This window comes from Mesoplodon mirus (assembly GCF_964341445.2).
Source record: "Mesoplodon mirus genome assembly, chromosome: 12".
NCBI lineage: Eukaryota > Metazoa > Chordata > Mammalia > Artiodactyla > Ziphiidae > Mesoplodon > Mesoplodon mirus.
This window is the reverse complement of record NC_138988.1, coordinates 72472476-72488174: the sequence shown is the minus strand read 5'-3', so window position 1 is coordinate 72488174 and position 15699 is coordinate 72472476. Positions and strand designations below refer to the sequence as shown.

The 15699-nt window shown below is 52.2% G+C and overlaps 1 protein-coding gene across 5 annotated transcripts in view; it reads left to right on the top strand.

Moving 5' to 3' along the window:
* Positions 1-472: 472 nt before the first annotated feature.
* The window catches only part of MOCS1 (molybdenum cofactor synthesis 1), a 36831-nt gene continuing 21604 nt past the window's right edge, over positions 473-15699 (top strand). For 4 of the 5 annotated variants that reach the window (XM_082638195.1, XM_082638193.1, XM_082638192.1 and 1 more), the window contains exons 1-3: positions 473-678; positions 8082-8208; positions 9658-9825. In XM_082638195.1, the coding sequence (XP_082494321.1) occupies positions 556-678; positions 8082-8208; positions 9658-9825 (418 nt within the window). In that variant the 5' untranslated portion in view covers positions 473-555. Of the gene's footprint in view, positions 679-1190; positions 1319-8081; positions 8209-9657; positions 9826-15699 lie in introns of those variants that run through there. The other variant, XM_082638194.1, reaches the window with a different exon arrangement.

The window sequence follows — 15699 nt, the reverse complement described above, 5'->3', positions numbered from 1 at the left end:
GAGGGTCCGCCTGCCGATGCAGGGGACGCGGGTTCGTGCCCCGGTCCGGGAAGATCCCACATGCCGCGGAGCGGCTGGGCCCGTGAGCCATGGCCGCTGAGCCTGCGCGTCTGGAGCCTGTGCTCCGCAACGGGAGAGGCCACAACAGTGAGAGGCCCGCGTACCGCAAAAAAAAAAAAAAAAAAAAAAATTATTTATCTTGATAATCCACTTTTTTGGTACTTCCTTAAATTGCATTCACCTGGCCCTAAAGCACTTAGGTCGTGGTGTGACTGGCACAAAGTCCAGAGCTGCCTGTAGGAAAAGACTCAAGATCTCTGGGTGAGTTTGAACTTGTGCTTTGCAAGGCCTAGAACACTTAGCCTCCTGGCATAGGAGCAGAGGGTGTGGACTACAACTCCCAGAAGGCCGCGCGGCACGGCGCCCTCACCGATTGGCTGGTCGGGCCCCGCCCCCACCACGCCCCTGCCGGGAGGACCCGGGGCAGCGAGTCCCGGGCTAGCGTGCTCCCGAAGCCGGCTACCCAGTGTAGTCTCGCCTTGCCCGACAGGCTTCATGGCGGCCCAGCCAGTGTCCCGGTTGCTGCGGCGGGTCCTGAGGTCCAGCGTCCGGAGCTGCAGCTCGGGCGCTCCGGTGACGCAGCCGCACCCCGGGGAGCCCTCCCACCCTGCCGTGGAGGTGAGCCTCCCGCATCCACACTTTCTTGGGGAGGGGGTGGCCTGGCAGCTGCACCTTATGCCCAGAAGCACCCCGGCCCGTCCGCGGTAGCTGCTTCTGGGAGGGGTGTCCGCCTCAGCGAGGAACTCCTCAGCGCTTATTTAGGGGTGAGGAGAGGAGTGGAATGATGTTTTCTAGATAGACTGCCCAGTCTCACCCGGTATCCCAACGAGGGGTGGCGGGGTGGGGCGCTCCTTGGGGTCTGGCTTAAAAATCTCCCTGCCCACCCATCCGTGCAACCCCCTTCCAGGTCTGAGTGACTCCTAGAGATGGGGGAGCAGGCGGCAGGACTCTGGGACCAATGAGATCTTATTAGTACCCCTTTCAGCCCTGCTTCACACCCAACCTCTTCTTTAAACATTTTCCTCCCTGCCCCCCAGTGGAGGTTGTGTGTGATCAGGTGTTTTTGTGACACCCCACTTAATAGTGTGGCACTGACTAAAAATGTCACCTTGGTGCTGCCAGTAGTCAATTGTCACTTTGTAGTCACAGGGTTGTGTGACCCGTCCTTCACTGACTCTTTTTGTTTCATCTTCATTTCCCTTAGGAGGGTTCAGTCTCTTTCTAGAGCATAATGGAGTCAGGACCTGGGCTCTTGCAGGTTAGGGACTCTGCTATCTCTTTAGGGTTGGGATAGCCCCCCTCAGTCCTTAACAGCATCTCAGAGGGGTTTCCGGCATAAGAAGTTTTAAATTTGTTTTGCCCATGTTGTCAGGGAATCATTTGGGGAGAAGCATCTCTTTTTTGGTTACACCTTTTCTGGGCTGATCTGGTCATTCTTTTCCCATCTCCTGGCTCAGGGCTTCAGGTTCTGGGATTCATCAGATCATGCACCTGCTGTTGCTCAATCAAGGGGAGGGCCTCAGCCTGACTTGTTTTCTCCAGATCTGATCCTCCCTTCCCCCCACCCCCGGGATCCTCAGATAAGCAGATCCCGTTTCTGGGAGGTGGAGAAGTTTGTCAGTATCCTTCAACTCTGAACTTCGTGGAGGGAAAAATGGGAAAGCAAAGATGAGAGATCTTTAAAGAATTCAGGAAAAGGGAAGTTTCTTCTCCCCCTTGCCCCTAACTTACTTTGTACCTTTCATCCTGTGCTAATTGGCTTCATTCGTGGTCTCTCTCAGTCCTCACAATAAACCATGTGAAGTGAGTAGAGTTTGTATTTTCAGGTGAGGGTGCTCATGGCAGTTAACTTCCCTGGAGTCCCTGAGCTGTAAAGTAAGGGAACCGGAGCTCAAACTCTGGCACTTGTGCTCCTGCTTCTTTTCTGTGGGGAGAGTAGAAGAGAGGCTGCTCTTACCCTTTCCTTTACACCATGAGGACAGGTAGAGTTAGCAGGTAAGAAGGTGGACTCAGAATGCCTCAGTTTGAATCCCAGCCCTACCACTTATTAGGTGTGTGAACTTGAGCAAGTCTTCTCAGTGCCTCAGTGTTCTCCTCTGTAAAATGGGAATAACAGTGTCTACTTCATAAGGTGGTTATAGGGCTTAAAGGAGTTAACATAATTTATATATATATATACTTCGAACAAAACCTGGCACATGTACATGCTGTGCACATGTATTGCACATGTTTGTTGCAATTATTATGCTTGCCGCCATGGCCACATACTGTGTCCCCTAAGTCCCCTCCCACCTGGACACTCAGGATAGTCATTCTGTCAACTATCTGATCACAGACCTCCCACCCTGGACATTCCCCACAAGGGTTATCCTCAGCAGACAGGTTGCTCCTTGGGTGCTGGGTGCTCCCCTGCCTTTCTCGGTACAGTGCTTAGCCGGTGCTCTGCAGGCAGGAGAGTTAGCAGGTAGTTCTTGGCTGTTTGAAACAGATCTGGTGAGGGTGCACGTGACAGAGCACTAGACAGGGAGCCCCAAGCTTTCATGCTCACTTTGCCCCCAGTTTGACCTGGCTCCGGGGCCTGTCTCTTCCCCTCTCTTCCTGTCTTTAAAACCAGTGGGATGGACTAGCCCATCTGTACGCAGTGGGGGAGGGCACAGAATATCCTTAGGAGAATCTCAGAGGTATGTTCAACCAATCCACCCAGCTTGCCAGTTGGCAGGAGCAGGGGTGGGGGCATCTGGAAGCCCTGTCCTCCCTTCCCTTCCTGTAGGGTGCCTTTCCCCATACCCTACACGGGGCCCTGAGGTCTGCTTTGGGATGGGAAGTGCTTGGAGAGACAGGGAAAGCCCCTGGGTGTTGTCTGTGTGTCGGGGTGTAGGTGTGGGAGAGATGTGCAGTGAGGGGAGGGAGCTGGCTGTGAGGACAGTGGATGGGGTTATTGGGCTTGGTCCCGGGGCAGGTCGAGGAGCTTCTGCAGGTGGAAAGAGGAGGCGGGTAGGGGAGACAGCTCCCTCCGGCCTGGTTGGGGCAGCAAGAGAGGGCTTCCCCCAGTTGCAAGCACTACACCCTTCTTTCTCCCTCTCAGGCTCCGTGCAGGCTTTGTTGGGACGACAAGGGGCTGGCCTCAGGTCCTGGGTCTGCTTCCTTGGGGCAGGGGCAGGGGAAAGGATAACTCTGTGCCAGGCAAAGGCACCCAGCTGTTCAGGGGGCTGGAGAGAACACACGTGGGAGAGGGTTGTGCAGGAAGGGACTGGTACATGAGGAGGGCCAGGGCGGGGCAGGGCAGTCACACGCGGAAGGAAAGGAGACCTTTCAGGGGGCTGCCTGGACTTGCAACCTGCCCAGCTCCTCAACAGCTTTGTTTCAGTGAACTGTGACTTATCCTTGCTGGGAGCCACAGGTGTGAAGACCTTACACTTAGGGTAGGGCTGGAGGGGGAGCGGAGGTCAAAGCCTGGGGCTGGGCACTTTGCCAGGTCCCCTCATTTAATAGAGATTAATTTTGAGCCACCCTGGGTATACATCCTCCCAAAGAGCAGGTAAATCAGGGCCACTGATATTTGGGTTTGGCCTGTGCTCTTTTTCTCCTGCTCTTCTAGTGTCTACACTCCAGAGCTGTTTGGGGGTTGGCCTTTATCATTCAGATCAAAGGCCCAAGTTTAGTGAATATTAGAGAAGGCACTTTGAGGGCAGGGTCCCTCCCTTAACTACCTCCTTCCTATCACTCTTCCCCACTCCATCCCAGTCTGCACTGGGCTGGTAGACAAGATATCACCAGTAGCATGTGGTAGGCTGCCTAGTTCCTGGTTGTAGCGCTAGTATCTGTGGTTCTTGGGAAGCTCAGACCCCACTTGTCCTGCGTTGAGTGGTGTGACAGCGGGTCTGAAACCCCAGCCTTGGGCCCTCTGCCATTGAGTAGGGCTTTGCAAGGCGAGGGAAGCGGACAGGAGTGGGAAAACTAGTCACAGCACACACACGAGTGTCCCTCCATGGATACATGATGAATGGATGTTTGTAAGTAGGAGTTAGATTAAGAGAATGGGGGCTTCCCCGGTGGCGCAGTGGTTGAGAGTCTGCCTGCCAATGCAGGGGACACGGGTTCGTGCCCCGGTCCTGGAAGATCCCACATGCCGCGGAGCGGCTGGGCCCGTGAGCCATGGCCACTGAGCCTGCGCGTCCGGAGCCTGTGCTCCACAACGGGAGGGGCCACAGCAGTGAGAGGCCCGCGTACCGCAAAAAAAAAAAAAGAGAGAGAATGGGAGCAGTCACTTCCTGAACACCTACTGTGTGACAGGGACTCCTCCGGTTGAGTTAGGTAGGATCATTGTCCACACTTTATGGACAAGGAAGCTAAGGCTTAGAGAATGGTAGGCAACTAGCTCTACAGCTAGTTGGTAACAGAGCCAGGCTTCTAATTCAAGTTTACCTGCTCCCAAAACCTATGCTCAGAACCGAAATCACCCCGGATTAAAATGGCACTGGGTCCTGGTGTGGCAGGGCCAGTGGTTCTCAGCCTGGGCTGCAGAGCTGAACAGGGACGTTTCAGACAAACCATTAGGGCCCCATCCCAGAGAGCAGTTGAGTCCGAACCTTTGGGCTGGGGCTCTGGCATCAGCACGTCTTAGAAGGTCTTCAGGTGATTTTGATGTGTAACAAAAGCTGAGAACCACTGTACGAGGCTAAACCATTTTGACAGTAGAGACCAGCCTAGAAATAAATGGCAACCCCAGTGTAACTGGGTTTTCCACACACCACCTTTCCCTCTGGATTAGGGACCTGCCTGTCTGTTCATTGACACAGTGGTTCGACACCTGCTATGACACCGGGAAACAGAGTCAGGCAGGAAGGCTTCCCACCCAGGGGAAACAGCCTGGTCCAGGCCGGGGCTGGGGAATGTGAGCACCTAAGGGTGTTCTACTTCTGACATGTCCTAGCCCCTCCCGGGCAAGAGGCATTGCCGTCTCATCTGCCCAGTAATTCTCCCAGGATTCTGGGCTCCTTTGACTGCTACTGATATTTTTTCCTTCAGGGAGTTTAAAGGGAAGAAAAAAAACGGAAGAAGGAAAGTAGGGCATGCAGTGTTGGAGGAGAGAGGAGGCAGGGATGAGGTGTGTTAATACCCAAGTGAGGAGTTTGCAATCCTGGCGGGGAGAGAGGGAGAGAGACAGAGGGAGAGACACAGAGAGAGAGAGACGGAGACAGACATAGAGACAGAGAGAGAGAGGGAGAGTTTAGGAGGCTGCGTCAGCTACTGGCTGTACAGAGTCTGAACGAATCTAGATAAGGTCACTGCAGGTCTCAAAAGTGAAATCTGGCCTGCCCCTCCCGTGGCCAGAACAGAGGGCCTAATTCCATTCCGGGTTGCCCCATTCCTCGGCTCCCTCTCCGCTTTCTGCTGAGTCATGCTCCTTGGTCCTCGCACTTGCTCCCTATTCCGGGCTTTATTTTCGCTCCTCCCTCACCCAGCCACCTCTCCCAGGATGTGAAGATTAGGGTGAGGAGGGCATCTTGGCAAGTGAGGAGGTGAGGTCTGGGGGGACTAACAAATCACTGATTTGTGAATAGCTGCTGATTTCTAGGTGTCTGAGCTCCTGGACTGTGGTGGCCGATGGGGATGGGACTCTTTTTTTAAAAAAATAAATTTATTTTATTTATTTTTTTGGCTGCACTGGGTCTTCGTTGCTGCACGCAGGCTTTCTCTAGTTGCGGCAAGCGGGGGCTACTTTTCATTGCAGGGTGTGGGCTTCTCATTGCCGTGGCTTCTCTTGTTGTGGAGCACAGGCTCTAGGCGCGCAGGCTTCAGTAGTTGTGGCGTGTGGGCTCAGTACTTGTGGCTCGCGGGCTGTAGAGCACAGATTCAGTAGTTGTGGCACACGGGCTTAGTAGCTCTGTGGCGTGTGGGATCTTCCCAGACCAGGGCTTGAACCGGTGACCCCTGCATTGGCAGGCCGATTCTTAACCACTGCGCCACCAGGGAAGTCCCGGGATGGGACACGTGATTCTGAAGCGTCCCTGCCCCACCCCCAAGGGTACTGGTGGAAAGGCAGTGGGGTGAGTAGGGAAGGAGGAACACTGTTATTATTTCAGACTGCAGTTCAGAGAAATGACGGCTGCTTTCTCGTCACAGGGCTGTGAGCAGGGTTTCTTAGAGGATGTGGCAAACTGGTCTTGGGGCGAGCAGACCGAGCTCAGTTTTATGGACCCAGGAAAGTCATGAAGCACCCCCTGCTCTCTCTCATATCCCTTCTACCTCCTGAGTCAGTCAGTGGCCCTTGACTATACATTAGAATCACCTGGAGAGGTGAAAAACACAGCATCTGGAGATCTGAATTCAGCTGGTCTCCAGTAGAATTTGTTTCTTCAACTCCCCAGATGGTTCTAACACGTAGCCAGGGCTGAGGAGGTCTCTGAAGTAAATATTTCTTCTTCTTGGACCTCAGGAGGGCTGGAGGCCTGCTTTCTTAGGTTACAAGATCATGAGAATCCTGGGTGTTTCCCTACCAGTGTCCTGACTAGCCCCCTCCTTTACAGCAAGACAACCTTAGCCCACAACTGTGTTCTTTTTTAACAGCTGGGAGAGCAGGCCTGGAGGAGTTAGAGAACTTTCCCAGTGTGTCCCCAGTCCAGAGCCTTATCCATAGACCTCACGGATGACCACCACAGTCATGATTTCTTTGTTCTAAAGATTCTAGAGAAATGACTTCTCCCCGCCCTATGTACCATCCCGTGTACCTTCTTGGACACACCCTATGCAACTAGGGGAAGGAATTTAGAACTTGGAATCAGAAGACCTGGATTTGAATCCTGGTTCTGCCAGGGGTGTTCTTGGACCCCATTAAGAGTTGGTTATAATAATCCCTTTAGGTATGTGGATGGAACAGAGAACATTCTTTGGAAACCTTAAGATGCCTTGCAAAGTTAACCTCTGTGGAGCAGTTATCTCATCAGCATGTCATGACCCAGGGCTGTGTTCTAAATGGGGGGTGGGGGAGGGGAGAGAGAGCAAACTAGTTCAGATTTAGGAAAGGGTGAGATCGGCTGCCTCCTTTCTCTCCCCAGGATGAGTTTGGGCCTTTCGGGGAGCCTCGGGCAATCTCCTCCCCTTATACCCCAAACCATGGGTCCTTAATCCTTTCTCCTGGCCACGGGTGGGTGAAGGATAAGGACTAAAGCAGTCTGGGCGCGGGGTTGGTGTGGTGGCCATCCTGGCACCTCCATTCTCCCTTCCTGGAGGCTGGTGGCCTCGTTCCCTCGGCAGGTCCCCCTAGTGTGCTGTCCTCCCCGCAAGGCCTTCTGTGGGAGGGGAGCCTTCCCCATGGGTTTACCCTCCCCAGCTGGGCGTGGCCCCCGGCTGCTCCTGGGGGTGTGGCCTGTTGGGTCCTCCTGGGTGGTGAGGAGGCCCCAGAGAGCCCCCCATCCGCCAGGGGGAGGCAGCTTGTGTGACACCCCCTCCCTCACAGTGAGTGACTTTGTTTCGAGCTCAAGGTAAGGAATGGGAGGCCTGGGTTGGACAGGTGGCTTCCGTGTCCCAGGCCACCCTCCCTCTCAGCTACCTGCTGTCTCCCTCCTCCTTTCTGGACGTGCTTGTCTGGTGGCGCAGTTGCCAGGTGCCAAATGGCACCTGCCCTCCCAGTGACCCATCCAAGAGATGCTAGAGATGGCTGTTCCCGGATAGGCTTCCTTTGAGGGAGGGGTAACAGGGAGGAGGTGGAGCCTGGCTGGGACTTAGTGCCCTTCCCTGTGCCTTGCTGCCCAGCCGGTAGGCAGCTGCACCCCTGCAGGGGTCCTCCACCCTGGGGCTGAGTGTGGGACCTTGGAGGGGCAGGTCCTTCCATCCAGGCCTGTTTCCCAACCTGTGAATAAGAGAATACCAGACCCCCAGCACTGCGGAGCCCACGTGGATGGAAAGGCTAGCAGTGTGCGTGGGTGTCAGAGAGGAGGGAGGGGATGGGCGAGGGGAGAGGGCTTGCTCTCCCCAGGGGGGCTCTCCTCGCACCTCTCCCCCAGCCCCTGTTGTCGCAGGTGCCGTCCGGACGGAGGCGGTTCCTGAGGGAGCATGCAGCCCCCTTCTCTGCCTTCCTCACCGACAGCTTCGGCCGGCGCCACAGCTACCTGCGGATCTCCCTTACCGAGAAGTGCAACCTCAGATGTGAGTCGCCCTCCTGGGCTCCTGTCCCTCTGCTGCAGTAGCCCCTGAAATCACTCCCCGTCTAGGAATCCTTCTCAATCCTCCCCATTCCTCTTTCTAGAAAACTCCACCCGCCCTTCTTCCTTGCTTGCCAGGTGGGGTTCAGGGGCAAGGTAGGGGTCAAGGGTGAGTTTTATGATCCTGGAAGCTGGGTTCTACTTGGGATTAGATTGGAGAACAGAATTGCTGTTGGGTTCAGGATTGAGGTTGGCCTGGGATCTCCCACTCTTCAGGGCTCTTTCCCCTCCCTCCTGTTTCCTTGCGGTCCCCACGGTTCAGGACGTGGCATGGAGACTGCTGGACGGTGTAAACAAGTGAGATAGGCAGCAATGCCAGCTATAAAGATACCCCAACCCCAGTCCCATGAGACGAGTTGTCTGGGGCCAGGCTAGTACACGGACTCCTTGTTTCATAACCCCACGCGGAGTGCTCTGGGTCAGATCCACCGCTGGAGGGACTTCCTAAGTGTGTTTGTCCATCTGTCCTGCCTTCCTTCCCTCCCTCCTTCTCTTCTTCCTTCCTTTCTCTCACTGTAGCTCACAATAAGAAATATATTTACTTCATGGCCCAGTAAATACGTGCATGTGTAGTAAATGTTTAACCAAACAGTATTCATTACGTGCAGTACTGATGTTCTGATGTTGTTACCTAATCTGTTCCATCTTAAAAGGCCAATTCTGGACCCTTCACTGATTTGACTAAATGACCCCGTATCGGATCCTGACCACTGGTACTGATTAAACCTGTACCATGGGAACTGATGGGAGGAGGTGGTGCCCCCCTCACCAACCAGGGCTCGCCTCATTTATCCCCTTCTGCTACCTCGCCCTGAACAGGCGGTACCTCAGTTTTCCAGCCTGTGAAATGGGACTGATGATCACCTGAAGGAGATAGACTGGGTGTGAGAACATGTGTAGCCACAGAGGAGAGCAGCTTTGCCCAGGCCAGGGAGCACCTCCCAGCCTCCTTCACCTTAGGACACACAGAGAAGGGTCCCTGTTTGTCAAAACCAGATGAAATGAAGGAGATGAAAGATGGCAGAAGGAATGGGCCCAGGGCCCTGGCCTTCCAGGCAGACCCCGCCCAGCGGCCCCTCACTGAGGGGCCAGTGTCTCGACCTGCCCTGCCTCCAGCCAGGCCGAGCTGTCAGCCTCATTTATCATCTTGAAGCCCTGAGGGACAGCAAGGCCAGTTGGGGAAGGGGTGTTAAATTTTGTAGGTGAGAGTGGTGAGCACCAAAGAGAATCTGGCCTAGGGTTTGTGCCACCTCAGACTTGGCCGGGTCTTTCCTCACGGCTGGGGTGGGGTTCAGGAGACACTTGTGGCCTGGTGGGGGAGTTGGGGACTGGTGACATCACAGCCTGACTGCTGCAGTCACTTCCTTCCTCCACGTCCCCTCCCTCCCCTCAGGTCAATACTGCATGCCCGAGGAGGGTGTCCCTCTGACCCCCAAGGCAGACCTGCTGACCACAGAGGAGATCCTAACCCTGGCCCGCCTCTTTGTGAAAGAAGGCGTAGACAAGATCCGACTCACGGGCGGGGAGCCGCTCATTCGGCCGGACGTGGTGGACATCGTGGGTGAGTTGACAAAAGTCGTCACCACCTCTCCCCGCTCATGCCTCCTCCAGCTGGACTCCAATATTAATATCAGAAGCTAACACTCCTTTCGGGCATTATGCTCACAGAGTCCTACACCTTCTGAGACAGGTATACCATTATTATTCCCATTTTGTAAAGAATTGAGGCACAAAGAAGTTCAATAACTTGCCCAAGGTCACAAAGCTAGTAAGTGCCAGAGCCCAGTGGTTTGATGTCAAATTTAGACTAAAGTCCTCACCAGGGCTTGGAGGCCTGCGTGATCTGGTTCCCGTCAACCGCAGAGACCTCTCTCCTGCCACTTGGCCTCCATCCTCCGCTGCATTCACGCTGCCGGGCCTTTGCACATGCTGTTCCCTTTGCCAGGAACACAGGGCTCCCTGCCTGCCTCATTCAGGGGTCTGCTCCAGTGTCATCTCCTTGGGGAGACCTCCTTGGCCGCTCTGTCTAAATTCCCCCTCACATACCCCCGCTACTCTGTCTCCCAGGAGTTGGCACAGTACAGCCCATGGACCAAAACCGGGCCACCACCTGTGTGTGTGCGGCCTGCAAGCTAAGAATAGTTTCTGTATTTCTAAATGATTGGAAAAGAGAATCAAAAGAATAACATTTGTGGCGCTTGAAAATTATATGAAATTTTAAATTCACTGTCCATTAGTAAAGTTTTATTGGCACATAGCCACACCCACTCATTTACATATCTCCCCTGTTGCAGAGCTAAGTTGCCACAAAGACCATACGGCCAGCAAAGCCAAAAGTGTTTACTGTCTGGCCTTTTAACAGAAACAGTGTGGCGATCCTACTCTACCACGTGGTGTTATTTGGTTGGTTTTTGTCTGTCTCCTCATTAACTAGCATGAAAGCTCTCACGGAGCTGGGCAGGTTCTGTTCATAGCTGTGTTTCGAGCACCTAGGGAAGCACCTGACACACAGCTGGGGCTCACTGGTGTTTGCTGGATGAGTGAAGGTGGTTCAAAATACGATCTCTGAAGGATGACGTGTCCACGTGTGAATCTCAGCTGCACCTCATACTAGTAGTATATCTTGAGTAACTTTCAAAGTCCATCCTAAGCCTTCAGACAGAGAGGGTAACCTACCTTATAGGGTGGACCTTGGGAGGAAATGAGAAGGAAATGCCCAGGTAGTGGCGAGTGCTGCGTGTGGCCCAGCAGAGCCTCTTGCCATATGCTGGTTCTAAGCCCCGAGGTCAGGCAGAAACCATGAGCATTTAATTGTAAGATGGAATCCGAGGAAAATAAGCTTCCATGTTCTTGACTGCTGAGGCCCTGGCTCCAGCTGCTCAGGGTGGGATCTCCCAGCCCCCAGCTCTCTGCCTCACTTGCTGGTTCAGTAAATGTTCTCTGGAATGCCTTCTTACGTGCCCGGCACTGTGCTGGCGTCAGAGGGGAGTGAGCCGCAGGCCCTGCCTTCAGGGACCCCCAGCCCATTGGCGGAAGCAGCCCCTGGAGCCTGCCGCCATCTGGTGAGGAGCCCAGGTGCTGTGGGAGCCCCGAGGAGGGGCCCAGGGACCCCTGCAAGCTCTTTCCTCCCTCCTTCCCTGTGGCCAGCTCCCTCCCACCCCCATCGATCACCTGCCATCATTCCTAGGCTACACATGCTGGCCCAGGGGAGTTGACCTGACCCCCTGTTCAGGCAGCTGCTCAGAGCCTGAAAAGCAGCCTGGGTTCCAGGAAAGGGCCAAACCTGGCTGGCTGCCAGGCCCCAGCCCCCTCGGTCAGGGCACTTCATCTGCCCTCTGTCCAGGGCCTGTGGGCAAGCCTGTGATCACTGCTGGTCAAAGAGGGGTGACTGAGCGCAGATGGGAGGATGCAGAGTCTCCACGGAAGCCACCACCTTGCTTAGTAGGAGGCCAGGGAGCCAGGAGAGGCAGCAGCCCTGTTCCCGCTCTGGGCTCTTCCACCCCCTGGCCGTGTGAACTTGTGCAGGTTCCTGCCCCACCCTGGGCCTCAGTGTCCTAATCTATGTGCTGATCACCTCCCAGGCTTTCCTGCTCTGATGGCCCTGGGTTGTTGGTCCTGGCTGATAGCGTGAGGCTGGCAAGGGTTTATCACCACACAGATGCTGGTTAGGACAGGGCCCAGCTGCAGTGACTGACTTGGGAGGATTTATCTCTTGCTTTAAGGGTGTGCACTGATGGGGCAGGGGTCGGGGGGTGGGAACTCTACCCCTCCCCAAGCCCTCCCCCAGTGCTTCAAGACAAATGGCAGCTGCTGTGCTTGCTAACCCTTTGACATCTCCCAGCCTAGCCCCTTTGATCCTCCGCAGGGGTACTTCTTCAGAGCAAAACCACCCTGAAGGCCAGGGCAGGTGGGGCTATTAGGGAAGGAGGGCTGGGGTAAGCGGAGGGGCATGTTCCTAAGCACTTGTCCCGCCCTCCCAGCTGAGAGTTTCGAGGGACCCCACCCCGGGGGCGCAGAGTGAAGGGGCTGCCGGTTTCACCAAGCAGGCTGTCCTGGTCACTCGGGGTCCCTGCCTGAGGCTGTCAGCCCCAGGACTGGTGGTGTCGATCTCCGCCTGAGAAGACCGCTCAGCTCTCTGTCAGCCGTCTGTGATCCCCTCCACCAACCCCAAGACGCTCAGCACTCCTCCATCCCGGCTTGTGTATGAACAAGTTCCTCTCCTCCCTCCTTTTCTTGGGTGTAAGGCAGTGCTGTCCAATACAACTTTCTGGGGTGATGGAAATGTTCTCTATCTGTGTTGTCTGATAAGGTAGCCAGCCTTGGGCTTCACAAGCGGCTGTTGTGACTGAGGAACTGAATTTGCAACTTTATTTTCATTGATGTAAATGCCCACATGTAGTTAGCAGCTGCCACGTTGGATGGTGAAGGTTTGAGATTTTCCAAAAGAAAAGAGGGGAACTATAGGCACACCTTACTTTATGGTGCTTTGCTTTACTGCTCTTCACAGATACTGCGTTTTTGTTTTACAAATTGAAGGTTTGTGGCAACCCTGCATCGAGCAAGTCTATCGGTGCCAGTTTTTCCAACAGCATTTGCTCACTTTGTATCTCTGTGTCACATTTTGGTAATTCTCACAATATTTCCAGCACTTTCATTATTTTTGTTATGGTGATCTGGGATCAGTTATCTTTGTTACTACTGCAACTCCCTGAAGGCTTAATAGTAGTAATTTTTAGCAACAAAGTATTTTTTAATAGAATGAGAGCATTTTTAAATAAATAAATAAAAAATAAAATGAGCATTTTTTTAGACTAATGCTATTGCACACTTAATAGACTAAAGTATAGTGTAGACATAACTCTTACATGCACTGGGAACCAGAAAAATCCACGTGACTTGCTTTATTGTGATGCTTGCTTTATCACAGTGGTCTGGAACCAAACCCACGATATCCCCAAGGTATGTGCCTGTAAACATACAAGTATCAGTACTGTGGTAGCGTTGGCAGTGTTTGCAGGGGAACTATTTTGGATTCTAATTTCAAGACTGACTTTCGCTGTCAGATGACAGCGTAGTTGGAGGATCGCTCAGTCCTGCAGGCTCTCCCTGCTTCGTTCTTCCTTCCTCCCTTCCTTTCTTCCGTTATGTTGAAGAAGTGAATTATGGAGCATCCAGTTCTCACAGCTTAGAGCCCATAAGAGGCCTCAGGCAATGGAGAGCCATTAAAGGTTTTTGAAATGGCGTGAAGTTTTTTGTGTCATTTTATTTTTGATGGACTCTAGTTACCTAGAATTAGATTAAATCATAATCCTGGGTTTGTGAAATAATCTCATTGTTGATCCGTGCATGGCCTTTTTTACTTTATTGATACAAATTTATTTACATGTTTTAATAATGTTATGAATTCCTGAGGAAACCCACTACCTCATCGATTTTTTTGGAAGAAGCAGAACCCTGGCAAGAATCTTTTTTTTTTTTTTTTTTTTTTTTTTTTGCGGTATGCGGGCCTCTCACTGTTGTGGCCTCTCCCGTTGCGGAGCACAGGCTCCGGATGCGCAGGCCCAGCGGCCATGGCTCACGGGCCCAGCCGCTCCACGGCATATGGGATCCTCCCAGACCCGGGCACGAACCCGTATCCCCTGCATCGGCAGGCGGACTCTCAACCACTGCGCCACCAGGGAGGCCCCTGGCAAGAATCTTTAACCACCTCAGTGCACTTTCCTACCCTGTACCTCCTCCTTCCCAAGGAAGCACTCCTAAACATGGTGTTTATCATTCCCTTGCTTTTTAAAACTGAGATGGTGGGTTTTTTTGTTTGTTTTGTTTTTTTTTTTTGAGGTACGCGGGCCTCTCACTGCTGTGGCCTCTCCCACTGCGGAGCGCAGGCTCCGGACGCGCAGGCCCAGTGGCCATGGCTCACGGGCTCAGTCACTCCGCGTCACGTGGGATCCTCCCGGACCAGGGAACGAACCCACGTCCCCTGCATCGGCAGGCGGACTCTGAACCACTGCGCCACCAGGGAAGCCCTGAAATGGTGTTTTCGCACTTTAAAAGAATCGCGCTGTGTGCAGTCTTTCAGGAATTACTCTTTTGACGCCACTGAAGTTAACATACGTCATCCAGAGTTGCAGTTCATTTTCTCTGCGATCTCCTGTTCCATTAAATGAATATACCACACTTCCTGTTAGTGAACATTTGGGTTGTTTCCAGTTTATCGATATTATAAACAGTGCTGCTTTAAGTACTTGTATTCTCACTCATGTGTCTTGGTATACAGTTTCTCTAGGAGTGGAATTCGCTGGGTTACTGAATATGTGAACGTTTAATGTTGGCAAACAGTTTGGCATTGTCTTACAGTGGCTGTGCTACTCTACACTCTCCCCAGCAGTACATAAGGATCCCCTGGATCCTCCCCAACACTCAGTATTACCATTCTGGACTTTTGCCAGTGGACTGGGTATAAAATGCTATTTTATTGTGGTCTTGATTTGTACTTCTTTGTTTAGAATGAGGTCAGTCATCTTGTCACCTATTAGCCATGTATATTTAGTTTTCTCTTTAATACCAAATCGTATCATGTGCCTGTTTTTCTATTTGGTTATTTATCCTTTCATATTGGTTTGTTATACTGGATGTATGTTGCAAATGTCTTCTTGCAACTTGAAAAAGAAGCCATACTTTGTGTAACAATTCTTTTGACAATAGTAGTTCTTGAATTTGTCAGTTCTGTCTTTTATGGTTAGTGCTTTTTGTACTTATTAATGAAACACCTCACCCAAGGTCAGAACAACTACCTATGTTTCTACTAGAATATTTAAAGTTTTGTTTTTTGCTTTTAAGTCTTTAGTTAATCTGTGGATAATTTCGGGGAATCCAGTTTCATTTTTTCCATGTGAATGGTCATTTTTTCTAGTTCCTTTTATTGAATAGTTCCCACTTCCTCCATAAATCTACCATGTGTGCATTGGTCTGTTTTGGGTTCTGTTCTATTCAGTTTGTCTATCTCTGTGCCAGTATCATACAGTTTTAATCTCCATAGCTTCATAATAAGTCCATTATCTGATAAGGCAAGTCCTTTTTATTGTTCAGCGGTGCTTTAGCTATTCTAAGCTTTGCCCATCCATGGAAATTTTAGAATCTGCCTACCAAGTTCCCTGGAAAATTCTGTTGGGAGTTTTCTTCCTTTTTTTATTGTGTTAAAATACACATAACATAAAATTTACCAACTTATTTAAATGTACAGCTCATTGGTATTAAGTATTCACATTCACATTTATGCAGCCATCACCACCATCTATTTCCAGTCTCCTGTAAATCTGAAACTCTATATCTATCAAATAATGACTCCCCATTCTCCTCTTCACCAGCCCCTGGCAACCACCATTATAGTTTCTAGCTTTATGATTTTGGCTACTGTAAGAACCTCGTATAAGTG